Source organism: Topomyia yanbarensis, chromosome 1 (assembly GCF_030247195.1).
Source record: "Topomyia yanbarensis strain Yona2022 chromosome 1, ASM3024719v1, whole genome shotgun sequence".
Taxonomy (NCBI): domain Eukaryota; kingdom Metazoa; phylum Arthropoda; class Insecta; order Diptera; family Culicidae; genus Topomyia; species Topomyia yanbarensis.
The window spans coordinates 163,921,148-163,948,719 of record NC_080670.1 but is presented as its reverse complement, the minus strand read 5'-3'; the positions used below and the strand labels follow the sequence as shown (position 1 = coordinate 163,948,719).

Sequence of the window (27,572 nt, the reverse complement as noted above, 5' to 3'; positions counted from 1 at the left end):
GCATATTTGGGATGCTTTCAATAGAGTAGCTACGAGTAAACTCTCCGAGCTGCAGAGGAAGTGGCGCCATTGGTTAGAACGCCGCCGTGGAACCACAAATCAGGTTTCGGGAGAAATTCCGCCGCCGGGGAACTCTCCGTCGGTGTAGATTAGGTCCACAGCCGGGGCCAGTTGGGTAGTACGCGACGTTCAGGTCATCGGGGCGCCAGTGAACCGGACGTCAGGATTGACCGGAATCGCTAGACCGACATCGACATCCTGTCAGGTAGCTCGTAAGTAGGCTAGGACCGCCGCCGGGGATTAGAGCGAGTAGATCGCGTCGAAGAGCTAGGGTCGTTGGGATGCCAATGAACCGGAATCTACGCTCCACCCGAAATCGCTGGATGGACCTAAGCACCTACTGGTTGGGTCGCTGAATAGGCTAGGTTCACTTCCGAGGACTAGATCGAGTACATCGGGACGAAGCGGGGAGCTAAATGGCTCATGGAAACGAACATCGGTATTGGGAGCAATCTACCGCCGGACTACCCGGCAGAGTTGTGGCAAAAAGGGTAGCTAATTGGTTCACAAAGCAAACACCGGTTCCGAGAGAAATTCCGTTCCCTGGGAACTCTCAGTCGGATAAGGATAATATCCGAGTTGATCCCGATAAAACTGGGAGCTAAATGGCTCAAGGAAGCGGATATCAGTGTCGGGAGAAATTCCTCCGCCGGGGATCGGTCGCAGTAGGGTGAGTTCAACGTCGGGGGCTATCCACGTAGATCGTGATAAGGCCGGGAGCTTAATGACTCTCGGAAACAGGAGTCAGGAGCTAAATGGCTCAAAGAATCAGCACCTAAATGGCTCACGGGGACGAGAGCTAAAGGTCGACGTAATAGATGGAAACAAGAGGCAAGAGTCGAGAGGTAAATCAAAGCTCAAAGGTCGAGCCACTTCATGAACCAAGTGAGGCTCCGAGATAGAGCAGAAGATAGAGGTGCGACGAAAGCCCAATAATAGTGTTTAACGGAGTATTTAGGAAGTTTATGGTTCCTGCCTTCAGTACGGAAGCAGCCATATTTACACATTGTAAATATATGAAAGACCCTTGGCATCGTCAAGCCAACGCATTGAACCGTAGCAAATAAACGAACTAGAAATATTAAATATTGAGAAGAGCTGAATGCGGATGTTGTGATTTTAGATATAGTGGCTTTTTAGGTTAGAATTGGTAATAAGTGCATCGTCGACAAATGCACGTCAAGTTTTGTGCCACATCGATAACTGTTCATTGCGTGGTACAATTTACTGCATAGGTAATCCACGAAGTTGGGATTAGGAAAATACTATAGCAGGAAGTGATAGTGTCTACGGAAACAAGAAAGAAAACTGTTTACGCATCAGATATTTGTCTTTCTCTGGATTTTTAATTCGCTTGAATCCTATTCAGTAAACACATCTGTTAAAATACTATAATACAATCTTTTTAAGCACTTTGAAGTCTGGAGTAACTATTGTAGTGTAAAAACTAAACAGGTATAAAATATTCGAAAGGCCTAAACGAAAGTGAATTTTAAAACTAGGAGCGCTACGTTCGGTATACTAAAATACTCATGCTTCAGTGCGGTTTGATCACCCAAGTGTTTAAATCATAGCATAAAATGGATAATTAAGAACGCGTGAGGAAAAGTGTGCCTCCATTTGTATACCGTTCATAGCTCTAGATTGCACAAGTCGAAATAAACTACCAAAAAAATAGAATAACAACCAAACTGTCAAAACAATTAAATTAAACCCATATTATCACAAATGAAAGAAGACTAGAAGTTTTGGATAAAGCCCTCTCTGTTCTTTCCCTAAATATCTATGTTAAGGTCATAGTCGCGAGTGCATCGACCCAATAAAAGTATTATTAGTTGTAGTAACAATAGTTGTGATGAAGCGCTTTTTTTTTGTTCGGCCTGAGAGCAGATGCGTGTCTATCCGGGTTGACGACGGCGAGGAATGCACTTTTGCGTCGTATGGTTTTCTTGTGACTGCTTTCGACAAAAAATGATCCCCTTGTGAGTACCCAAAACCAACGGACCGGGTACCTTCAAGGTTCGTACAATCGCCACTGTTGGCCTTAATTGACTCCCTAAAAATGGCGATGTTTGCTATGGCTCACATAGTTCGGGTTTTGAAAAGCAAAACGTCAAAGCGTTTCATTAGGTTATTCATTCGTTACCGTAAATATCTGCATCTAAGCGATTGTTTTGTTTAAAACCCCTCTGTATAATTTAATATTAGCCTATCTTCTTTGCGAAAAAGCACATTCAGTAGCAGCCAGCAATTTCAATTATCCTTTTGAGTTTGTATTAGTAGCATATCTATAGTAGTAATGTATCTTGTAATTGTCATTGTGTTCTTACAATCTATTTACTTGTGTAGGAGTATTCTTATTTACAATCAAATGTTTCAAAATGCGCGATGAAATTTTAACTGATTCAACAGTTAAACTCTTTGGTTTCCGTACCTAAGAAATCACTTCAAAATCCTCGAGATCCCGACTGTAGCTGCAGAGCAACAAATATAAATTAGACTAGGATTATCAAACTAAAATTGCCAAATAACACAAAATTGGCAGGGCCTTTCGGAGTGACTTTCCGATAACACCTGTAACGAAATTACACTCACCGACTCACGGGCCTGCTGTAGTTGGACATCGCCGACGTGGACCTATTGTTGACTTCGCCATCGTCATTGGATTCACCCGACTGATACAGCATGCACTGATCCAAATAGTCGGCCGTCAGATACCCCGGCAAATCGCCATCGTCGTCATCCATTGGACCGTAGTCCTGAATGTCGTCCGTTTCCTCCTGCGTTTCGACCATGCTTAACCACTGGGAGTTGTGATTGCGAAATTTTTCCAACTGTGAATCGAAATAGGTTTTAAGCAAATAAGCGACATGATGCCACACGTGACACGATTACCTTTATCCGCGAAGCCCACTCGCTATCGGTGATGGCAATGATGTCCAGACAAAAATCGCACACCTTTCGAATCTCGGCATTCTTGTCGTGCATCAGATCAATCAGGTAGGCCGGCGATTCCGTCTCCTTGATCATGTACACCCGGGTGCTCTCGTTGCGCAGCACCTGCTGGAAGACGAACACAATCTGCAGAACCATCTCGTCGTCCTCTTGTTTCGCCTTCAGCAGCTCGATCAACGATAGAATCACGTCCGCTTTACAGAGCAGCATAGCGCAGGATTCGTCCGAGGCGCACGTACCGAGAAAGACGACCGTCTCGAGCACTAGGTCATCTTTGTATTTACCTGCAAGTATGTGACAAATTAATCGCACTGGCAGATGATCCCGTGTCGCTTAAATGGAGATAACTTCAAATATTTCCAACCATTCTATGTAGTAGTTTTTGTTTTATTCTCAGATCGTATCAATCACTCGAAGTAATCGGTTGAGTTCATTTTTTCACTCTGGCCCGTGATCACCCGGAAAATAAGTGCTCGGCCTATGCCACCCCTCCTCACGATTGGGCAGAGAAACCCCCCTCCCCCTTATCGATCTCTTCCCATCTACATGAATTCCGGGGACGTAATATACCAACAGACCCTACTATTAAGAGCAATCAACAAGCTAGGAAACGTGGAACGCCTCCTCGCCGATCCCTTCCTTATACTAAAATTGGCACAGGCAGTGCTTGAGACAGATCCAAGGAACCGGATGAGCGCAACAAAAGAGGCAAAGGGGTATAGATATGTATTGAGAACCCGATCCAAGAAAACCATTATAGCACTACAGAAAATTGATCAGCTCATGGGCGGTCAAAAGATGGAGATCATCCCCCACACTCAACATAGTACAGGGCGTTATCTACGATCCCGACCAAAAGACGTTGAAGAAGCTAGACTCCTGGAAGAGCTGAAGACTCAAAGGGTTACTAACGTTCAGCGAATAACAAAAACAAAGCCGATCAACGCACCGCTGCTTATTCTATCATCCTCTGGTTCTATCCTTCAAGAGCACGTGTACATTGGTCTACTGCGCACCAGAATCCGCCCGTACTCCCCACTGCCGATGATGTGCTTCAAATGTGGGCGCTTCGGGCAGGGTAGTCGCTTCTGCCCCAACCCCGTCGCCTGATTATACTGCAGTGTACAACATTGAACATCAAAGGGAAACCCATGTGCCAACCCAAGCCTCTGCATCGACTACGGACAAGGTATTCAATTCTCAAGGAACACTGTGCCAAGCAGGCAAATAGCTTCAAGCGGCCTCTGCCGAGATAGCCAAATTCCGGCAAGCCGTCACCGAACTTTACAAACATCAGTCTATCTATTCCTGGGAGAACACTAACGAATGCGCTCTTACGAGAACGAAAGACAATTAGGGCAAACAGCCCCCGTAGCTGGAACTCCTGTCGACCCGTTCGGTCTGCCGGACCCTAGAAGAACTAATGGCCAAAAAGAAAGACTCCCGAAAAAGCGGCACGGACAAATCCAGAAGTCCAAGCTCCAAACCTACCCCCGACATGACTCTGCTTACACCCAACAATGACGCCACCTTGTTCTGGTTCCTCATCGGATCCTGACAACCCATTCAACAACTCGCAAACACAGAAAACAACAAGAGCAACAAAATTCAACAGCCGAAACAAAAAAACAACCCTCCCGCGTCGACCCCGGTCAGGGAGGGTTCCGGATCCTCCCGATGCGATGAACACTTTGGATTCCACCCCCAATAGCCCAAACTACAGCAATACAAACCGTTATCCCCGTCACACAAGCCCTACAGCCGGCTGTTCCTGGCACCCAGTGTGGTTCCACTATGAAGGCAGCGGTACAAACCCCCACAACAGAACAACTTTTCCTGTTCCTTTTTTACATTTTAACGACATTCAATTAGCTAGAGATTACTGGGTAGCGAAAGTTATGTAAATTTAGAGCCATAGTACTCAAGTGAGAGCAAGGGTGTGAAGTATACAGAACAGAAAACTAGAAGTGGCCAGGTCATTAGAACAGGCTTAATACCTTACGGGCTTAACCTTTGTCTTCTGCTGACCCTGCCACTTCTAGTTTTCTGTTCTGTATACTTCAGATCCTTGCTCTCACTTGAGTGCTATGGCTCTAAATTTTCATAACTTTCCCTACCCAGTAATCTCTAGCTAAATGAATCCGTTAGCTCGGATTCACACGGGGTCAGTAATAACGACAAAATCTGCAAACCGTGCATCAAAAACGTCCCCTCCTTCACGTTGCCACCGACTCGAGAGGTGCCGGAAACATCCACTGAGTCCCTGACGGTTGCCGGCGCGGGGAACCCGAAACGCCTATCGGTAAGCTCCATCAATCCCGTTACCAGTTCGGACTCATCTGTCGCATTCTTCCTTCTTTCTGGGTCCTTTGTCACACAAACAGCAGCATCAACACCAAACATCAAAGTTACCGAAGAACACATCAAACTGAAAAAAGCCTTCAACACTACGTGCATACCGTCTACCAAAAAAGCACCCTTCCATGCGTCGCCCCCGACTTGGGAAGTACCGGGGACACCCGATGAGTCCTCAACGGTTGCCGGCGCGGGGAACCCGGGCTTCCTCGAGTAAGTACTACCAACCCCGTAACTCAACCGGACTCCTTTGTTGCGCTCTTCCCACGGTACAAAATTATTCGTATCAACACCAAACTTCTGCGACATCAAAGAAAGCAGCAGACCTCGATCCACCTAAAACAAAACCATCAAAAAATCCCACTTCCCTGTGCTGCCTCTGACTCGGGAAGTGACGGAGACATCCGATGAGTCCCCGACGGCTGTCGGCGTGGGGACCCCGGGTCCTTCCCGGGTAAGTTCCTACCATCTCAGGACCTACTCAATTGCCGTCGTCTCTACCCTTTCTACAAGAGCACAAACAGGCCAAACGTTCTCTGAAGGCAACACCGTGGCGGTCTCTTCGCCACCTGTCCTACTGACTTCGACAATGTCAAAACGAATGGGAACCAGCAACAGACCGGCGAGGAAACGTGTTCCCAACCGTAGCTCAGACCCACCATCCGAAGGAATAAACTACACACTGCACAGTGGTCCAGATCGCTAATTTAGGAGGAATTTTTACTTTCTGACAAACCTGTATAATTTAGCCGTATCATGTCTTAGTATGAATTTGTGTACTTTAGAAGATGCTTCTTTTTATTGGAATAGTTATTAGGGTGGTTCTAATTTATCTAAAATACGAAAATAAACTTTTTACTGATGAAAGATAGAGCTCCACAGTCTTCCACAAAGTTGTAAAGTAACTTATTTTGAATAAATTTGTTGAACATATTAAAGCTCTATCTCTTTTAGTTTTTGTTATACAAGAAATTAAAAAAAAAAGATTAGGGTGTTCCTGAAAAAAACGTTTTTTTAGTATAACTTTCGTATCTTTTACTTTTTGTTAACACAACCTTTGAACAGCTTATTGAAAACTTCAAGCCGAGTATTTTTCTCCAAGACACCGAAGGTCTAACTTTTTTATTTAAAAAGTTATGGACACTTTTCGTTAAAAAAATAGCCTATTTCAAGGCTCAATATCGCTGATGCGGGCACCTAAAATTGAATTCTGTTTCCACCACATGAAAGACCATACTTATTAGTATATTTGAGCAAAAATTGGCGAATACGATATTTTTTTAAAATTTGCAATTTAGATTTAAAGTTTGTAGTTTTGCAGGTTCAACGCATTAAAGCATTTACACACATATCGTTGTATTATGAAAAAAGCCACTTTCAAATATCATTCTCTCATCGCAGCAAGCTTTGCATAAGTGAAACGACTGTCAAAAAAGGTTTCTGATTTTATTCGTTTTAAATAAAACTAGTAAATATGGATATTAGTCGAAGAGAGTTGGCGAATTTGCTTATTGCTGGTAAAAAGACAGATGAACTGCTTAAGTTCATTACAAGTAGTAATCCAAATGTAAAATTGAGACTTGTTAATGTTCGAAAGAAATTTTATATTTTGTTAAAACAACCTTTGAACAGCTTTTAGAAAACTTCAATCCACGTTTTTTCATAACTCTGAAAGTCTAACTTTATACTTTCAAAAGTTATGGAAACTTTTCGCTCATAAATAGCCCTTTTTCAAATGTCATTATCTCTGATTGGGGCAAATAAAAGTAAGTTCGGATTGAACCATAGAAAAGAACATACTTTTAAGTATATTTGAGCAAAAATTGGAAAATATTATTTTTTTAAGCATGTAATTTTAAATTTACTAACCAAAGTTTTAAATTTTATCGCATAGCGACATAAAAGAAATTGCCTAAAGCCTTTGTATTTCCTTTTCTGTTTTGCTTACATATCAACAATACAGAATGTGTTCATTAAAAATAATTTGGCTATGACAACAATTTATGATTTATATAAGGAGAATTTATTCAATGCCAATTAATTCAAAAGTAGATGCATTGCATTTTCAGGTATATCCAGCGAAATGTTGCTAGAACGTATGTGCTATTAACAATCATCAACAGCAAATTGGGAATTAACGCGGATGCTTACCGGAGTTACGCCGAAGATACACGATTGCTTTATGTACGCCTGTATGGTTGGTACGCTCTCTCACCAACCGTGCATAAACTCCTGGTCCATGGAGGAAGCATTATTCAACATAACATGCTGCCAGTAGGTATGTGCAGTGAAGAAGTTCAAGAAACCAGGAATAAAAGTATTCGCAGATTCCGAGAATTCCACGCACGCAAATTCGATCGACTCGTCAATCTTGATGACGTTTTCAAGAGACTTCTTGTTTCATCAGATCCTATAATTTCTCTTAAATGTAAACGTCGAATTCAACGAGCACCGCTGGATATACCTGAAAATGCAATGCATCTACTTTTGAATTAATTGGCATTGAATAAATTCTCCTTATATAAATCATAAATTGTTGTCATAGCCAAATTATTTTTAATGAACACATTCTGTATTGTTGATATGTAGGGGAATTATGGTTAAAACCGACACCTTAAGCTTAACACTTTTTCTAAGTTGCCACAAAACCAATAAAATTATAATTTTTATGCAGAATTCTTCTTCAGAAAATTCTTAACAAGACTTAATTTTTTCAGCACTTCAAAAAATTAATTTCATTAAAAAATATTGGTTGTAAAACTTGGAAAACAAAGTGACTTTTTGTAAGCACTGCGGGTAAAACCGACACCCCATAGGGGTAAGATCGACACCCCCTTTAATTTATTTTCTCTCCACTTTATTAAAATCTTTATCTTTATTAAACATGAGATATATGCTTGATTAATAAAGTGTGAGTATGTATGATGCAAATATGTGCTTTTTATTGCTTCATCATGTAGTGAGGGGAAGAAAGTTCGAAAGCGTAGTACTATAAATAAGAGTATTTTATGCTATAGGATTATTTATTGATATGAGTATTTCCAAATAATCCTTGCGCACATCATTGCAACCTCCAGTGTCATTTTATTTCATAAGAGAAGATTTTCAAGCGTTCTACGTTCTGCTAATTGGATTCATTCACTTGTAAGTGACACACACACTTCTTAGTAAAACTATCTTTTTCAGATTTGATTTTTCAGACTCTGATCATCAACGGTCTATTGGAGTATACATAATATCATTGTCTCATTGTGATAAAATTCGTCTATGACAAACCAAGAGAACACTATAAATTCGGTTTGATGACCTTTTTGCAGAAATAGCAAAAGCTTCGTTAGGATCAGATAAGCAAAAATTCCAATTTTTGATTTTTAAAGAGACTTACAAGAAATAAACACAATAAAAGTATTTCTGTGTGTTTCTGCTAATACTATAGTGTTCTAATAGGCTAATTGAAGTGTCACAAAGATCCCCAGTATTTTGAAATGAATCGCAACTATACACAACCATCTTAACAGGGTGTCGGTTTTACCCTAACCATAGGGTGTCGGTTTTACCCCAACAGCGCACATTTTTTTATAAAAGCAATTAAAAATATTGAATTTTTCAAACTCGTCTTCAATGCACCTAGTTGATCATAGGACAGGCCGATAATAATAGGTACTGAAAAATGGGGTGATTTGAAAAGCTTTCGTTCGGTTAAAACCTTAAAATCTACCAACGAAATTTTACATCCAGACGAGTATGAACGCTGCTGTCGAATGTTTTGTTAATTTTTATGACATTCGGCGCACTAACGTAAATCCAATTTTTCTTCAAATGCTCTAAATAAACGTACTAATAATATTGTATCATTATGAAATGAATAAAAATTTGATTTCTAGGAAAAGTTGTGGGGTGTCGGTTTTACCCACAGTGTCGGTTTTTCCCACAATTCCCCTAAGCAAAACAGAAAAGGAAATACAAAGGCTTTAGGCAATTTCTTTTATGTCGCTATGCGATAAAATTTAAAACTTTGGTTAGTAAATTTAAAATTACATGCTTAAAAAAAATAATATTTTCCAATTTTTGCTCAAATATACTTAAAAGTATGTTCTTTTCTATGGTTCAATCCGAACTTACTTTTATTTGCCCCAATCAGAGATAATGACATTTGAAAAAGGGCTATTTATGAGCGAAAAGTTTCCATAACTTTTGAAAGTATAAAGTTAGACTTTCAGAGTTATGAAAAAACGTGGATTGAAGTTTTCTAAAAGCTGTTCAAAGGTTGTTTTAACAAAATATAAAATTTCTTTCGAACATTAACAAGTCTCAATTTTACATTTGGATTACTACTTGTAATGAACTTAAGCAGTTCATCTGTCTTTTTACCAGCAATAAGCAAATTCGCCAACTCTCTTCGACTAATATCCATATTTACTAGTTTTATTTAAAACGAATAAAATCAGAAACCTTTTTTGACAGTCGTTTCACTTATGCAAAGCTTGCTGCGATGAGAGAATGATATTTGAAAGTGGCTTTTTTCATAATACAACGATATGTGTGTAAATGCTTTAATGCGTTGAACCTGCAAAACTACAAACTTTAAATCTAAATTGCAAATTTTAAAAAAATATCGTATTCGCCAATTTTTGCTCAAATATACTAATAAGTATGGTCTTTCATGTGGTGGAAACAGAATTTAATTTTAGGTGCCCGCATCAGCGATATTGAGCCTTGAAATAGGCTATTTTTTTAACGAAAAGTGTCCATAACTTTTTAAAGAAAAAAGTTAGACCTTCGGTGTCTTGGAGAAAAATACTCGGCTTGAAGTTTTCAATAAGCTGTTCAAAGGTTGTGTTAACAAAAAGTAAAAGATACGAAAGTTATACTAAAAAAACGTTTTTTTCAGGAACACCCTAATCTTTTTTTTTAAATTTCTTGTATAACAAAAACTAAAAGAGATAGAGCTTTAATATGTTCAACAAATTTATTCAAAATAAGTTACTTTACAACTTTGTGGAAGACTGTGGAGCTCTATCTTTCATCAGTAAAAAGTTTATTTTCGTATTTTAGATAAATTAGAACCACTCTAATAACTATTCCAATAAAAAGAAGCATCTTCTAAAGTACACAAATTCATCCTAAGACATGATACGGCTAAATTATACAGGTTTGTCAGAAAGTAAAAATTCCTCCTAAATTAGCGATCTGGACCACTGTGCACTGGCCTTTCAGTGGAACATCAACGGCCTGAGAGCAAACCTAGGTGACCTCCAACGCATGACTGCACGCTCAGCGCTCATCTACATTGCTATCCAAGAGATACACATAAAAGGTGATACGGATCCCTTACCGTGGTTCCCACTGGCACTGTTACACTTGAGATTCAGCTAAAGAGTCGAACATCTACCAGACGGTCGGCCTAGAGCTGACCCGTCGTCTGAGTTGGTTGTACTGGACACAGACTTTATTGTGGTCGCCAGAAAGATCAACTTTCCTGTAAGATGCACGGTAGCATCTATATACATCGCTCAGGAAGTAAACGATTGCGGAATCTATTCACGCAAATGCAGACTCCTCTCCTGATGATGGGTGGCTTCAACGCCCATCACTCAGCGTAAGTCTCAAAAACGTGCTGTCATCATCGACGCAACCTTTCTCCGGGCCGATCCACATTCACCTTAGATTTAATCGTCTAGTCCAGCTCCATCGCTGGAATCTGCGGATGATTGGTTCTAGCCGACATTAGAAACAGCGATCACTTCCCTATTGCAATCTCTCATGGTCAGATGCCCTCCCCCCCCCCCCCCCCCCCATTAACGTGGCGACGTCGCCGTTGCATCTACGATCAAGCACACGAAGACAATGTTTCTGACGCCCCCGATCGAGAGCGCAATTACTCGCCAGAGGAGCTCGTGGAAGTCACGACCCAGGCCGCAAACTAGCGGAGCACCACCAAAACGGTTCCCTGATGGAACCCAGAAGTAGCGAAGGCAGTCAAAGATCTCCCGACCATCATCGATGGGATGAGATTGGTTGATTTTCGACATTTTAAGAATCCGGCTAGGTCATTGCGAAAGCCTGGGCTGCCTTCCTGGGTGATATAATGCCCAACTCGTCGACTGCGGAACTGTGGAGAAGGCTAAATGCCCTAAGTGGCGAAAGAAGACAAAACGACTTTGCATTAACGTCCAACGGTACCACGACAGTTGAACCCTCCAAAGTTGCAAACGAAATCGAGAAACATTTCGTTTTTATCTCGGAGGATCATCCTTCGTCAAACCGAAGAGGGCCATAGAAGCCACCGCTACAATACTCACGCCAGTTGCGAGCCAGCATTACAACAAATCTTTCTCCGGTGCGGAACTCGCCACTGCGCTAAGTACAGCACAAGGCAATGCTGCCGAACTCGACGACATCGGTTGTTCCACGTTAATGCACCTACCTCCGGTTGCCAAGCGAGCGCTATTAGACGGATTCAACAGGATCTGGGAAGACGAGCCTCTTCCAGACAACTGGAGAACCGCACTCATAATCCCCATCTCCAAGAAATGCGAGGGAACCAGAAGCCCAAATGACTATTCGACTAATCAGTCTCCTCCTCTGCATTGGGAAAACGATAGAAAGAATGGTGAACAGGCGCCTGTTAACCCCTCCTCGAGGAACAGCATCTTCGTGACCGTCGTCATTTCGCATTCGAAATAAGACTCGGCAAAAGGAATTCACATAGGCTGCTTCGGCGAAATAATAGGCGGCACCATTGCCAACGTAAATCTGGCCAAGACCTACAACACGGTATAGCGCGAGGGAGTGTTCCGCCAGCTGCACCAATGGGGCATCTGCGGAAACCTTGGCTGCTTCATCAAGCAGTACCTCAGTGATTGAAGTTTCAGAGTAGGTATTTGAGGAAACCAATTAAACCTATTTTGGGTCCCTCTAGGCTCGTCGCTAGCAGCCAAACTAGTCAGCACAAACACCCTCTTCGCCACGCTCCCGGAAGGCATATTTGTGTTTATATACGCCGACGACATATTTCTTGTAGCGATCTGAAAAGGACTGGTCGCACTAGACTGCAGCTGCAGGCTGCCGTAAATACCGGTGGGCCAATTTGGTCGGTTTAAGTATCTCACTTCCATCACGTAGCCACCGGCCAGCCGGTCAAACTCGCTGGAACAGTAATAACATTCTGGAAGGAGCCAAAAATCTGACGTGACTATCGACCGGAAGATGTCTTTCCTTCCGCACTTTCGACGGGTGAAAAAGAACTGCGAAAACAGAAAATGGCTTGTCCGCACCATCAGCTCGCGACATCTGAGGTGGAATCGGCGCTCCGCACTCAACATCGACCAGCCCTCTTCCACAGTCGTCTGTGCTACGGCCTTGGAATGACCAGTCGTAATTGAGAGGGTCTAGTCGATATCCTCGCATCGCTGTGCCACGGAGCAGTCAGATCGGACTCAAACCTGCTGCGAAGCACCCCCACCGAATATGCCGGCTTCCTTCCCTGCCGGAGGACAGTGGCAGTGGCGCTAGTCGTTCTAAGACGAGTCATCTGTTCTACGGCCTTAGAATGACCAGTCGACCACGGAGTAGTCAGATGCCCAGCACTCCCGCCGAAACACCTGCGTTGAAACAGACGTCCTTTCCTATCGGTGGGCAGTGGCGGTGGCGGTAGTCGTTCTAAGACGAGTCGCTGAGTTCCTAGAAAAAACATCTGGTAATGAATGCCATCTGCTACAGACAGCCACGAGCATACATACCACGTTTGCCGATGCCCCTCTTTCCCTTAGTCGTGCATCTAAATCGGGCCAAAACCGCACGACCGTGGCCCAAACTTAAACATCAGTTTGGCTGTTTCCACCAGAGCAGATCCTCCCCATGGAATTTGGCTCTGGCATATTCCAGATGATCGAGCACAAATACTCAGCGGGTTCGGCGCAGGTGTAAGCGAAATTGGAGCAGCAGCTTGGCCGCGCTCGGTAGCCACTCTCGCACTCTATTTTCTAATGAGGTCCGGTCATTCGACATCAGAAAGGAATTCAAGGTGAAGGCCCTTGAGCACTTCATCTCTCACTGGAGGAACCTTTGAGGCTACGCTCAGAAGGAAAAGGACCCCTCGAAAGGTGGACAGACCGCGAAAAACGAGACCGCTTTCCCGTCTCTGCGTGGGTCATACGAGGATCACCCATGTTCACACCATCACCCGCGTCGACCCTCCAGTATGCACAACGTACAACACAAGACTCACGGTGGAGCACTTACGCATAAACTGGCGGGAGTTGGAAAACTTACGACGATACCTTGCCTCCTCGATTCGGAGAACACTATAGCAAACGACCCAGTGCACGAAGAGGCACTACTTGCTTTCTTGAAAGTTGCCAATTTTCTCGAATCCATCTAAGGCAGACAGTGAACGGGCTGACCTGACACCATCGACCTACCACCACTGCTCAGCGGGCCCTTCGTCACACCCGGACCGGGTGCTGGTGAGGTTCTCCCACGGCCCTTCGAGTGCCACAATTTGCCAGCCCATCAAACATGAACGCTCAGTGGTGCTGGTTATGTTCTTCCGTTGCCCCTCTATATACCGCAAATTCCTAAGTCACCCACCACCATCGTTCAGCGGGTCCACCGACGCACCCTGACTGGGTGCTGGAAAGGCTCTCCTCTAACCCTGGTTAGTTACTTTCATCCCCGAGCTCAACACCAAGTCATCAAGACCGCGTTTAACAGCGCCAGCTTGTAGACTGTAGCAGCATAGCTATACAAAATGCTAGTCCCCTACTGCGCAATATTCTGAAACGGTGGGTTGAAAACTAATGTGTAATATCAGGTAAACTACCCTATGATACACAGAACCCCAATACAAACAGAATGTACAGTAGATGCCTTACCTGGTACTAGCATATTCCTGATGAGAGGAATCAAATTGAAATTGTGAATTATTTGCGAATAATCCAGATCAGGCAGTGCCAGATTGCCCAAAGTCCCCAAGCATTCCACCGTAAATTCTTCGTCATCACACTCTGTCAGTATCTTCGCCAGGTCACCAACAAAATCCTTCAATGACCAAAAAGATAATTTTTAAAAAAATAAACCATTTTACCAAAACCCAGACCAACATACCACAAAGTGCATCCTCAAAGATTCGTGCAGCGAAATGTTCCGCACCATCTTCATCATCAGCGTGTCCTGATACTTGAAAGCCCGCAGCATTAAATTGTGCAGCCGATTGTTCTCGATCATCATAGCCGCGTTTCGTTTGTTCAGCGCCAGGTTGATCCCCAGCGCAATCAGATCGGGGTCGGATTTCTGGTTCAAATTTAACAGAAGCATGTCCGTCACGACCGGGACGCAGTCCGTGTAGGTAAACATCGATTTGATCTTATCGTCTAGACTCATGTGGTACAGGATTTTCGTCACTATTTCGTGGTGCTTGTCGTCGCTTAGGAACGTCACCAGTTTGGGCAGAAAGCCAACCCGTATCATTTTTGCGCGCAGTCGGGCATCGAACGACAAATTGAAGAGAAGTTTGAGCGTTACCTGAACCAGATCCTTTTGCGACTGCAAAAGGCGTGGTAGTTTCTCCACGATATTCAGTTCGTTCATTTCGTCTTTGTTATCGCGAACAATCGAAAGTTTCTTGAGAAATGTAACGACCAGCACTAGAAGGTCGAAGTTTTGCCGTTCCAATGCTTTCAGTAACATTTTCACAATGTTCTTCTTGCGCATCTTTTCCTCTAGTTTTACGTTTTCCGCAATGTTCAGTAGTAGATAGAATGCTACCCTCAGTAGTTGCTCTTGTTTCTTGGCGAAAATCTTAAACTGTTTGTTAATCTTATCGTAGTCATCTTTCTGCTTCTTCGGGTCCAGTTTTTCGCTTTCCGGTGACTGATTATTCAGACTATCGTTGGAAGCCGTAGTCTCTTTGGAGAGCTGTTCGTGGTAGCTGTTGTTCATGTTGTGCGCCTTTACCAGCGAAGAACTCATGCTTCCATGATAGCTGGACCAATTTCCCGACTTTGGTCGTTGCTTTAGTTCCGGTATTCTTCGACGCGGCGGTTCCATCTCTTTGGGTTTCTCCTGGTCCACGATGGTGTCCAAATACTCGGCACTTTTGTTGACCTCTTTCTCCTTTTCTTTCCCCTTCTCGTTGCCGACGACTCCCTTCCGAGCGTCCAAGTCGCTTTTCATTTGCTCGTACCGGCGCAGTTCGTAGTCAATTACGTCCATGCAGAGCGAACCGATCTGTAACAGATGGGAGCGTGGTAAATTGCAGCGGTAGTTATTAGGTTAAAATTCAAACCAAGCCTTACCTTATAATTTACAATCACCGAGTGGAAGTTAGTATAGGTTGAAAAACAGAAGAATATGTATATTATGTTTGTGGATAGATCCAACGAGCGCCGCCAGTCCTCTCGGAGGACACGCGAGAGCGCACTCAATACAGCCTCTGCAATGAAGAGAAGCAAAAAATGAGATCAGTTATTTAATCTAATTGAACCAAACATTTTAGGTTACTCGGTCAAGTTCAACTATGAAACTTTGACCAATCATTCATCATCACTATTGTTGCTTTTTATGCTTTCTGCTGCTAGGTGTTTCCCAGCCGACAGTGGAATTTCTTGCTGCTTCGTTCATACGCATTAGGCATCACTGTTACAGTTGATAATTATTCTCTGATGCGTGTTACCTCTGTTACCTACATCTTTACCACGCCATCGATCGTTATGTAATCTCCTATAGGTGCATGAAGCGTGCCGTTGCTTCTTTTTCATCCGTATTTTTCGTGTGGCATCTTTTGCGTTTGATTGATGTTTTTCATTAATATTTATTTTGCCATCGTTTTCTGTCAGCACTGGGTGTGGGTACCCATTACCGGAGTCAGAGTACGGACCCCACCGTCTGGAGCCTTGATATCTGTCCATCAACACATGGACTGGGACCAACAGCAAAATGAAGACGTATGATCAGGAAGTTTTCACCTTAGAAAAAAATATCAATGACCTCGACTGGGGTGAGAATCAGTCACGCTCACTGATTGTTGGTTGTTACTTTTACAATTTTTATGATACATACTGTTTGGTGACAAAAATTTACGAGTAGGACATACCGTTTCGAAAAAGAAAAAATCATGATATTTTTGTCAATGGTCCCAGCTACGGTGTTTGCCACTGTCAGCTAATCCATTATGGATGCATCAAAACCCCATTTCTCATACTTTAGTTTACGAGCTAGCTCAATGAAAATTTACATTAATTATTATACCTTCCATTTTCACTAGCTTGTCTGATGACTACACATGCCGAACATGTAAGCATTTCATGATAAAAAAAAACCCTTCCTATATCGCTTCTCAATAGCTGCCAACAACACTCACCATTCTTTTCCAGCTCGCCTAGGTTGTCCGGATCGCGAGCCAACTGCAAAATCAACCGTGATCCTTTGATCTTCTCCGGTAAATCTTCGTACAGCAGTTCGATATATTCATCGATATTCCGAATCGACGCTTTCTCCGTTTCGTGCGGACTAACCTTACCGGAAGTACGAGATGTCACACGTTGACCGTTACATCCACCACCGATTCCTGTCGCGCTCCCCGCGGTAGAAGGAGCTTCCACATTTTTACGATTCTTCAAGTAGTAGATTATCTGTTCGATATCCGAGAGTTGCGATTTATGAATCAGGTCACACTTTTCCACTACCTCCCGGGCTAGCACGGCCGGGTCAGTTTTCGCGTTCAACGATTTGAGCCGAATTATACGCTGACAGTCCTAGAAAGCGAAAAACATCGATGAATAAACCGTTAAGCTAATTAGCACTTGTGTATTATAAACGACAACTTCCTAAATAGCGAAGACCTTGATGCAGCTCAATCACCCGACGTTCTTCGTCCGGCCGCAACACCTGTCAGCAGCCAACACACAATCTTTCCCCACTCTACGCGTAGAATCATAATTTACATGAATGACTCATCATACCTTCTTGTCCTCTAGCATCGGATCACCGGGTTCCCCGAAAACGGCCGCCTCCAGTTTGTAGTTGACTATGAGAGCCTTTTCCGTTGGGTGAGGCTCGATTGTTCCGCCCTTCCATCGCCTGAAGTGGATTTTTTTAGGCCGAAAAAAACCATCGATACAAAAGTAGAAAAAATCAATAATATAGGTACCATAGAGCTGAAGCAGCACTATTTCATAATAGCGTAAATTTGCTACATAGAAGGACAATACTCACTTTTTGATGTACTTTGCGTCCTCGGATTGCATCTGGTGGCCACCGCCGCTACTGGACGGGCTGCGTAACGCGGTCACGATGTAGTACAGATAGTGGACCGTAAATAAAAATAGTGCCAAACCTGCTATCCAGTGGAAAATACTAGACAGCATACAACACACCAGCGCAGTGCAAAACCATCAGAAAGCTGTAGGTAGTGTTCGCCTTTGGTTGCGTTTCCAGCCTTGTTAGGCCATCGCGCGTATACATTGAGAGCGGAGAGGACGGGAGAGAGCTTTTTTGAACACACGAACACCAGGCAGCACCGCAATAATAATAAACATTCGCTTTTATGCATATAGAAATGGTAGCACAGGTATTCTTTCTATGCAAAGTTTTGCTATATATACACCGAGCAAAATTTACTTTGAATTTCCATAAAAACGTCTTATGACTTTCAGACATAAGGATTTTAAATGGATTTTAGAAGTCTGTCTTATGATTTGGAGGGGAAATTTTCCAAATCCATCTCTTATTATTTTCATGAGACACTCTTATGAAATTTATGAAAATGTCCGAATGAACGCCATAGGTGCCCATTTATGAAAATTGCTGACATTTATAAGCAGAAAACATAGTAGTAATAATGATTTCCATAGAACAGTCTTATGAAATTCATCACAATGATCGAATGAATGCCATAAGTTTTTTTTATGGATATTATTGTGCATTTATATAAAAAATAGAACATGGCTGATATTTCTCGAGCATTTTTAGTAGACAAAAAATCAACAGTAAAGCGGACCCTACACGGGACAAGAATATTGTCAATAAAAATATGGACAAGACTGCTTCAATCCGTCAATCCCATTTGATTTCTACATGATCAATATTTTCAAGATACCCTTACACGATCAATATATTGATCAATAATCGATTTATTGTCAATATTTCTGCGCATGTAGGGTCCGCTTAAAAATCAACCTTTAGATGATATTAGGTTTTACACCAACCGACATAACCCCAAAATGAGCCGGATGAACTTCGTTTGACAATTTTCGGTGGTTTGTTCACATGGGAGTTACGTGAGTTTGAATGTAACAGATGGGCACCTGTTGCACTCGAACTCACGCAACTGACAAAGTAAACAAACCACCGAGAATTGTAAAACATGAGCGTAATTCATAATGAGTTCATTCGTATTGTCATCTTGTAGAACTAAATTCGGGACAAATGAACCGCCAAGTGTAGATGCCTTCGGAAGATTGGAGAGAAAACTCCCATTAAATATTAAAATTTGTACATAATGAGCAATGCTTTGTCAATATGTCCTGGAGAACTGGGCTTAGACAACTGGGAAACTGGACTTGACAACTGAATGATAATGATTCTTACTTCTCAAATGATTTTGATAATTATGAAATACGTGTCAGACACTAATTATATGCACAACTGATTTCATTTCAAAATATTGGATATCTTCTGTAAAAATCATAACCATGGAAACTGATTTAATGCTCACAGTAATTTATTGAATAATATAAAAAACAATTATTTTAAATTTTGTTGCAATTTGACTAAAATTCTCACTTCTTTTGTTTCAAACAGCGGTAACCAAAAAGTGCTGGTCCGAAACTATTAGCTCCTTTGGACGTCCAGGCCAGTACTGAATTGATAAGAAACAATTATGAACTTTTCACAAAAGTGACGTTTATGAAAAACAATATAATTTTATAGAATCAATAACAGATCTCATATGGGTTCCTTAAGAAAAACTTATGAAATTTTAAACGCATATATTGGAGCAAAATCATAAGACTGTTTTATGAAATACATTATTTGTACGTCTATGGAGTGCATGAATAAAGATAAATGAATTCATAAGCCTGCCTATGACATTCTAAAGCGTTCAATGGCATCGTCAGAAGGCTGGTTCATATGCCGAGACTTATGAAATTCTCAGATGCTTTTTGCTCGGTGTAGGTATCCCGAATAGAAATGTACAGTAACAAAATCATGATTTTCACTGTGACAGAACAATAATTTTACAATAATTTACAGTAAGTTTTAGTGTTATGCTACAATACAAAAACAATAAACTTTAACGTTTTTACAGTGAATTTCAATGTAAAATAGACTTTTACAGTGAAAAAGGGGGGTGGTTATGTATCTTAACATTGAAAAAAAAATCAATTTTTCTCCATACATTTTTTCTCGAAAACAGTATAATTTAATGTGAATGCACTGTATCAGTTTTTTGCTGAACAGTGAAATTTATTGTTACATGAAATTTTATTGTAAATCTGCTGTGAGAATTTGGCATCGAACAATGTTGAAACAGTAATAACTATAATATTTATTGTTCTATGATTTTTTTTCCATTTCGTTTATTTGATAGGCACAAATGCGTTAGCTTGGCGGTGCTGAATTATTTTGTTTTTACATTTTGAATATCTTAAAACTAGGAGGTTACAATGTTGAAATATTTTTTTTATAAAAGAGAAAAAATTTTACAGCTATCTTAAGACTAGAAAAAAAAAAATTTATATATAAGAGAGGGGGCAAAAGATTTTTTTTTTATGAAAAATTTTAAAACAAGGAATTCAATAGTAATAGTTTTCTAGGAAATATTTACAGTTATCTTAAAACTAACAATATAGTTTGGTTCACAAAAGGGGGAACAAATATTTATGAAAAATTTTACAGATGTTTTAAAACTAGAGATACAATTCTATTTACAAGATGGGGGACAATAGTTTTAACAAAGAGTAGAAATTACAACTATCTTAAAACTAGGAATACGGAATACAAATTTGATTTTTTATCGGATACTTATGCTTGGTCATTTCCAAAATCGGTGTAGAAGTAGTTTTATCAAGGACAGGGGAGAGAAGGCGTAGATGGTGACCGGTAGAGAAGAGCAGCTTTCGGGCAAACGGGAGATCAGCGAAACAAATTTGCGCCTCAGTCTAGTAGGTCGGATTGACGGATGGTATTCTTCGGACCCGCGGGGAATCTTTCAAAGGGAATCCTTCGGACCTCGAGTCGCTCTCGCTTCAGATTCCGTAGTGATAAGGGCGACGGCGGTTACATAGTGGCAGTCTGAAGCATATCGGTTCCACACGGCAAGAGGAAACTTCTAAAAACGAGAAATAAAAAGTAGGGGGCTAAATTGGGATATTTATCGTTTTTATGAAAGTATAAATAAGGGACATATAGGGGAAATCACGATTTGCCAGCATATCTCAGACTGAGACATTGGGTGGTCTACCTCGGGCCCGAAGGGAATCCTTTAACTGAGACCTGGCGTCCAAATACCCGGCGCATACCCAGACAACGTGCTCGATGTCATGATAGCCCTCGTCACAAGCGCACAGACTACTCTCCGCAAGCCCAATACGCCGCAAATGTGCATCTAAGGTGTAGTGGTTGGACATAAGTCGGGACATTACACGAATAAAATCCCGACCCACATCCATCCCCCTGAACCAAGGTTTCGTTGATACCTTTGGGATAATCGAATGTAGCCATCGTCCAAGTTCACCATTGCTCCAGGAGGTTTGCCAACTGTTGAGTGTCCTCTGACGACAAATACTAAAAAATTCTTTGAAGCAGATTGGTCTTTCGTATATGTCACCATTTAATGCGCCCGCCTTTGCTAATGAGTCGGCCTTTTCATTGCCCGGGATAGAACAATGAGAGGGGACCCAAACAAAGGTAATCTGATAAGATTTTTCAGATAACGTACACAAGGACTCCTGTATCTTCCCCAGAAAATACGGGAATTGCTTTTTAGGCTTCACCGCACGAAGAGCCTCGATAGAGCTGAGGCTGTCCGAAACGATGAAGTAGTGATCTGTGGGCAGAGTGTCGATGATCCCAAGGGTGTACTGAATTGCAGCTAACTCTGCGACGTAAACTGAAGCGGGATCATTGAGCTTGAATGAAGCGGTGATAGTATTGTTGAAGATACCGAAGCCAGTGGACCCATCGAGATTTGATCCGTCAGTGTAGAACATTTTGTCACAGTCGACTTCTCGGAATTTATTATAAAATATATTGGGGATCACTTGCGGGCGTATATGGTCCGGGATTCCACGAATCTCTTCCTTCATGGATGTGTCGAAGAATACAGTAGAATCAGAAGTATCTAGGAAACGAACACGGCTGGGAGTATATGAAGAAGGATTAATGCTCTGTGCCATGTAGTCGAAGTACAAGGCCATAAATCGGGTTTGAGAATTAAGCTCGACGAGCCTCTCGAAGTTTTCAATCACCAACGGGTTCAGAATGTCGCATCGGATGAGCAATCGATATGAGAGTTCCCAAAATCGATTTTTTAGCGGAAGAACGCCCGCCAGCACTTCGAGACTCATCGTATGGGTCGAGTGCATGCAACCCAAGGCAATGCGCAAGCAACGATACTGGATTCTCTCCAGTTTGATGAAGTGTATGTTCGCAGCGGAGCGGAAACAGAAACACCCGTACTCCATCACCGACAATATCGTTGTTTGGTACAACCTGATCAGGTCTCCTGGGTGAGCACCCCACCATGTTCCAGTTATTGTTCGGAGAAAATTGATCCTTTGTTGGCATTTGTGTTTCAGATACCTAATGTGACATCCCCAGGTACCTTTAGAGTCGAACCAGACCCCGAGATATTTAAATGTGAAAACCTGGTTGATCGTTGCACCCATTAATAGAAGCTGGAGTTGCGCCGGCTCATGCTTCCTAGAAAAAACAACCAACTCAGTTTTCTCCGTGGAGAACTCAATACCCAGCTGAAGAGCCCAAGCAGACAAATTGTCCAAGGTATTTTGTAATGGTCCTTGCAAATCGGCAGCTTTGGGCCCTGTAACAGAGACCACGCCGTCGTCTGCAAGTTGCCTTAGCGTGCATGAATTGGCAAGACAATCGTCAATGTCATTCACGTAGAAATTGTAGAGCAGGGGACTTAGACATGAGCCCTGGGGAAGACCCATGTAGCTAAATCGCGATGTTGTTAAATCGCCATGCGAAAAGTGCATGTGCTTTTCAGACAACAGGTTTAGCAAAAAGTTATTTAAAATTGGCGAAAGACCATGCTGGTGCAGCTTCTCTGACAGAATGTTGATAGAAACTGAGTCAAAAGCCCCCTTAATATCCAAGAAGACTGATGCCATCTGCTCTTTGTTAGCATAGGCCATTTGGATTTCTGTAGAAAGCAACGCAAGGCAATCGTTCGTCCCTTTGCCTTTGCGGAAGCCAAATTGTGTATCTGACAGTAAGCCATTTGCTTCAACCCAATTGTCGAGGCGAAACAAGATCATTTTCTCGAACAACTTCCGAATACAGGACAGCATTGCAATCGGCCGATATGAGTTGTGGTCGGAGGCTGGTTTTCCTGGTTTTTGGATGGCGATGACCTTCACTTGCCTCCAGTCATGAGGGACAATGTTACCCCCAAGAAACTTGTTAAATAAATTCAACAAGCGCCTTTTTGCAGTGTCAGGTAGATTCTTCAGCAAGTTGAATTTGATTCTGTCTAACCCTGGGGCGTTATTGTTGCATGATAAGAGAGCAAGTGAGAACTCCACCATCGAAAACGGTGTTTCGTTCGCGGTATCGTGAGGAGACGCGGCGCGGTACGTTTTCTGTACCGGGACAGAGTCCGGACAGATCTTCTTGGCGAAAGCAAATATCCAACGGTTTGAATATTCCACGTTCTCGTTGGTACTATTACGGTTACGCATACGTCGAGCCGTACCCCAAAGAGTGCTCATCGCTGTTTCTCTCGTTAACCCGTCGACGAACCGGCGCCAATAACTACGTTTTTTGGCTTTCATTAGACTCTTCATTCGCCTTTCTAACGACGCGTACTGTAGATAGCTAGCGGGTAACCCGTCTTCCCGGAAGGCCTTATATGCAGTGGACTTTTCCGCGTACAGCTCTGAGCACTCTTTATCCCACCACGGGGTGGGAGACCGTCCATGGGTATTCGCGCTGGGTACTGGTTTAGTCTGAGCTTGATTCGCACTGTCGAGAATCAAGCCAGCCAAAAACCTGTACTCTTCCTCCGGAGGAAGTTCTTGAGTGGATTCGATTTTAACGGATATCGCGGTCGCGTAACTCTTCCAATCAATGTTCCGTGTGAGGTCATACGAGACATTGATTGTTTCCGATGGTCTTGAACCGTTAGCAATTGAAATCACGATAGGCAAATGATCGCTACCGTGGGGATCAGGGATCACCTTCCACATGCAATCTAACTGTAGCGATGTCGAGCAAAGCGATAAATCCAACGCGCTTGCGCGTGCTGGTGGTGTAGGAATCCGCGTCATTTCTCCCGTGTTTAAGATGGTCATGTTGAAATTATCGCAAAGATCTTGGATTAATGTTGATCTATTATCATCATGAAGACAGCCCCATACCGTACCGTGCGAGTTAAAGTCTCCCAGAACTAGCCGCGGTGCCGGTAAGGATTCCGTGATATTACAAAGCGTTCGGTGCCCTACCGAGGCTCTAGGAGGAATGTAGATGGAAGCAATGCAAAGGTCTTTACCTTTGATTAAAACTTGACAAGCGACAATTTCAATGCCTGGTGTCGAAGGGAGGTTAATTCGGTTGAAAGAATAGCACTTTTTGATCCCCAAAAGTACTCCTCCATAGGGGTTTTCTCGATCCAGACGAATTATATTAAAGTCGTGGAAGTTGAGATTTATATCGGAAGTTAACCAAGTTTCACATAATGCGAAAGCATCACATTTTAAACTATTTAGTAAAAATTTAAAGGAATCGATTTTCGGGAGGATACTTCTGCTGTTCCACTGTAGAACAGTGATCGAATCGGTGACCTCGTTCGATGACTTAGCCATCGAAGGATACGATCGCTGCAAGGAGGGGCCATTTAGTAGTCAACTGCTTCAAAAATGTTTGCACTGTAGGGAGAAAACGTATCAGAAGGCTTTTAAGAGGATCAGTAACATTGAAAGCTGTGAAAATTAAGTCCACTATGTCAGAAAATTTCATTAGTCCGCTACTGGACTGAGTATCTGTTTGAAAAAAGGGGACACTTGGGGTTTTTGGTGTCCCTGGAAGTGGTGGGTACTCCTTGTTAGAATTAAGATTTCCAAGTCCTGGAGCAAATTGCTTCGGCTTTTGTGCATCACTTCCGTTGGATTTATTGATTGTAGTTGGCGCACTCTGAGGGGACGACACCTTGGCACCCTTACGAGGCAATTTAGGGGAGGCTAGATTTCTCCTCTTCCTGGATTCCCCTGGGTTCACCAATGATGTTCCCTCTTGTGGATCGTCAGATTCTTGCTCAACGCCAGCCAAAAGAGCAAAGGAATTTTCGGAAGGGACAGATGGCGAAGCATTCTTTAGCATTTCTGCATAAGAGTGCCTCGAGCGATCCTTAAGGGAGCGCTTAATTTTATCCCCGCGCTGCTTGTACGCCGGGCATGACTTAAGAGCATGCGGAGGGCCCCCGCAGTAAATACACTTCTCAGTTTCTCCACCGCAAGCGTCATCCTCATGCTCTCCCTCGCATTTGCCGCACCGTTTTTTATTGCCACAATAAGTGGCTGTGTGGCCCAGTTGCTTGCAATTGCTGCAGTTCATTACCCGCGGTACAAACAGGCGAACGGGTAAGCGAACCCTATCCAGGAGGACATAGTTGGGAAGAGCAGACCCGGAGAAAGTCACCCGAATCGAGTCTGACGGAGAATAAGTCGTCTTATCATTTTCTGTTTTTGCGGAATACAATTGCTTGCATTCCAGAATCTTCACCTTTTGAAGTGAAGGGTCCTTAAAGCAGCCAACCCCGTACTTCAACAGGTCTTCGCACTTTAGACCCGGTTCGGCGACTATTCCATCGATCTCCACTGCCCTACAAGGCACATACACTCTGAAATGTTTCGTAAAACGCTCGCTGCGAGCAATCTGGTTTGCCTGATCGAGGTCATTTACTATAACGCGTATCTTATTAGCTCGAACACGTGTTATCTGAGCTACGGCCGGGTAGTTAGCAGTCAGCTCCCGTGATATTTCTAGAATATTGGGCGATTTCGTGTTGGGCCGGAAATACACCACCCAGGGTCCATTTGAACTGGCTGGGTATGTTTTAATACGGGGAGGACTGGGGGAATCAGGGGAGGGAGAAATATCGGGTTTATCCGGTAAATCCATGGGAATATCATTCCCATCCAATGTTCCTTCGCCCTCGGCCATTTAGGCACGAGGATAGCACGTGGTGTAAACGAGAGATGAAACTTGTATTCAGGGGAAAGGGAAAAGTAGACCGATCGGGGAAAGGGAAACGAAAGAAAGAAAAATAATACTTAGCTTATATAGCGGCGTGTCCGGCAATTCTGGTATTCACTTCACCAGCCTAGGCACCGGCGAACAAAGACTGCCTCAAACAATAGTTGACCTTCACTGTCAATATATATTCTTGTTCACTTTATGCACAGCACCAGAAAACGAACCACTTCGATCGAGAGCTCGGAGAGTTATGATTGTTTTATGATTGTTTGTAGGGTAAATGCTATTGTAAAATTCTATCCGGGATACCTTGTGAAAATAAACGGAATAAACGAGGAACGACATACCATGATTTTGAGATGAAATTATTGGACTTGTTGAGGTTGGCATTGGAGTAGTTTGGAATAGATTTCTATTTCCAACAAGAAGTGAGAATGGAATTTTGGAACTGAAGACCTATTTACACCCTCGGAGAAATTGAACGCGAACGCGCCGAATGCTTTTTTCATTAGTGCATGGAAATTGATGAAAATTCAACTAAACGATAGTGTATTAATATACTTAGCGAATCCATGCACAATTATTCGTTATAGTTGAATCAATGCAATAATATTAATATTCTCCGATCATTTTAAATATTCCACGATTAAATATGTTTGCATTGACAGCATATTTCACTTCAACGCTTTTTCTTGAAAAGGGCGATACTACCCACACGGTAATCACAACAAACTTTATTATAACTATGAAGTACGCATTTTGGAGGGAAAGTGGGACTACCCATAAACAGCGATGCCACATGTTTTTTTGAAATATCTGTAGATGAGTAACTAAAATGTCTGTAAAAGTCTGTAGATGGTTGTGAAAAATCCTAGTTACACTAAAATTTTACTTAAAAAATAGATTGAAAGTAGAATTCTATTGTGAAGGAATCACTCGTATTCGAAAACAGTTATTCTAGTGCAATTTTACTAAACACTATTACCCTTTAAAAAGTCTGTAGATCTCTGGCTACGTCTGTAGGAGACATCAAAAGTCTGTAAAATACAGACATGTCTGTAAATCTGGCATTGCTGCCCATAAAATGAATATATCAATATTAATTCTTCAAAAGGGCTAATGAGATTTTTGTAAACAAACTTCTTTCGCTCATTACTCCGCTGCCGAGTTGAATTTCATGAAAAATACACTTGAATCAACATATTTACCCTTGGTAGAATCAATTTCAAATGTTTTCTGTGTTGAAATTATAACAAAATAAGAGAAATCAGCAAAACAAAAGTTTGTTTACAAATCTTATTAGCCCTATTCAAAAGTTGATATGGATATTGTTTTTAGTCTCTTTTGTGTAAACAGAATGTACGTCAAAATCTGCATACACGGTAAAAAAACTTTACCCATTTTATGTATTCAAATTGCCCATTTTCGGAAGTTATTCGAGCTGTCAAAAAAATGGGTATTTTTTTGTTTCTATCAATGAGTATTTTTTATCCATTTCACAACTGCTCGATGAGGTAATGTCAATGGGTATATTGATCTTGATAATGGGTGAAAAATCCTTAAGCATTATTTCAAGCGAGTTAACCTGCAAACGAATGATCGTAGTGGAACCTGCAAATTATCGCCCTGCATCGGAGTCCGTGGCGGAAACGGAACATTTCGGCAATGCTTCGAAAACAACGTCTGTTTAGACTACTGAGGATGTTGAAAATTTGCGCCAGTTCGGTATTTTTAGAGCAGCCAAAAGATCCAGCCATCAAAAA

General features: G+C 42.3%; 1 protein-coding gene across 1 annotated transcript; it reads right to left on the bottom strand.

The window, feature by feature from the left end:
* Positions 1-1,371: 1,371 nt before the first annotated feature.
* On the bottom strand, positions 1,372-17,779 carry LOC131679737 (kinesin-associated protein 3). Its single transcript, XM_058960484.1, has 9 exons — positions 17,587-17,779; positions 17,334-17,451; positions 16,733-17,126; positions 15,669-15,805; positions 14,479-15,600; positions 14,247-14,412; positions 2,956-3,299; positions 2,656-2,894; positions 1,372-2,534 (listed from the first exon to the last, which is right to left on the bottom strand). Exons 1-9 carry the CDS (start codon positions 17,736-17,738, stop codon positions 2,495-2,497), a joined length of 2,712 nt encoding a protein of 903 aa, XP_058816467.1. The 5' UTR covers positions 17,739-17,779; the 3' UTR covers positions 1,372-2,494.
* Between the last annotated feature and the right edge of the window lie 9,793 nt (positions 17,780-27,572).

Excerpts from the sequence above, each read along its gene's own strand:
- LOC131679737 (XM_058960484.1), bottom strand. The coding sequence starts at position 17,738 with ATGCTGTCTAGTATTTTCCACTGGATAGCAGGTTTGGCACTATTTTTA. Across the intron at positions 15,601-15,668 it reads CGGTGATTGTAAATTATAAG|ATCGGTTCGCTCTGCATGGA; the intron begins GTAAGGCTTGGT and ends CATCTGTTACAG. Across the intron at positions 2,895-2,955 it reads AGTGGGCTTCGCGGATAAAG|TTGGAAAAATTTCGCAATCA; the intron begins GTAATCGTGTCA and ends TTCGATTCACAG.